Source organism: Notolepis coatsorum (assembly GCF_963971535.1).
Source record: "Notolepis coatsorum genome assembly, chromosome: 1".
NCBI classification, from domain to species: Eukaryota; Metazoa; Chordata; class Actinopteri; order Aulopiformes; family Paralepididae; genus Notolepis; species Notolepis coatsorum.
This window is the reverse complement of record NC_140165.1, coordinates 302,642,318-302,642,861: the sequence shown is the minus strand read 5'-3', so window position 1 is coordinate 302,642,861 and position 544 is coordinate 302,642,318. Positions and strand designations below refer to the sequence as shown.

General features: G+C 53.7%; 1 protein-coding gene across 1 annotated transcript in view; it reads left to right on the top strand.

Moving 5' to 3' along the window:
- Positions 1-267: 267 nt before the first annotated feature.
- rtn4rl1b (reticulon 4 receptor-like 1b) overlaps positions 268-544 on the top strand; it is a gene marked incomplete at both ends in the record, with an annotated part of 17,321 nt that continues 17,044 nt past the window's right edge. The window contains 1 exon segment of the mRNA XM_084310917.1: positions 268-352. Within this exon segment, the coding sequence (XP_084167043.1) occupies positions 268-352 (85 nt within the window).

The window sequence follows — 544 nt, the reverse complement described above, 5'->3', positions numbered from 1 at the left end:
CCGGTGGGGCACGCATGCAAGGCAGGGTGCTTTACCAGGCTGGGTCGATCTGGTGTGAAGTAGCCCTGCTCTAGTCTCTCTCTCTCTCTCTCCCTCTCCCTCTCTCTCTCTTTCTCTCTCTCTCTCTCTCTCTCTCTCTCTCTCTCTCTCTCTCTCTCTCTCTCTCTCTCTAACGCGCTGCAGAGAATCGAGCGAACAGGACGGTGATAAGTCATCGTGGTGAGCCGGGTCTCGCGCCACATATATGAGACCCTGTGTATAGATCGTATGAAGAGGAAACACAGCGAGGCAGGGAGGCAGAGGAGGAGTCAGATCAGGAAGAGGAGGAGTCAGATCAGGAAGAGGAAACACAGTGAGGCAGAGGAGGAGTCAGATCAGGAAGAGGAAACACAGTGAGGCAGAGGAGGAGTCAGATCAGGAAGAGGAAACACAGTGAGACAGAGGAGGAGTCAGATCAGGAAGAGGAAACACAGTGAGACAGAGGAGGAGTCAGATCAGGAAGAGGAAACACAGTGAGGCAGAGGAGGAGTCAGATCAGGAAGAG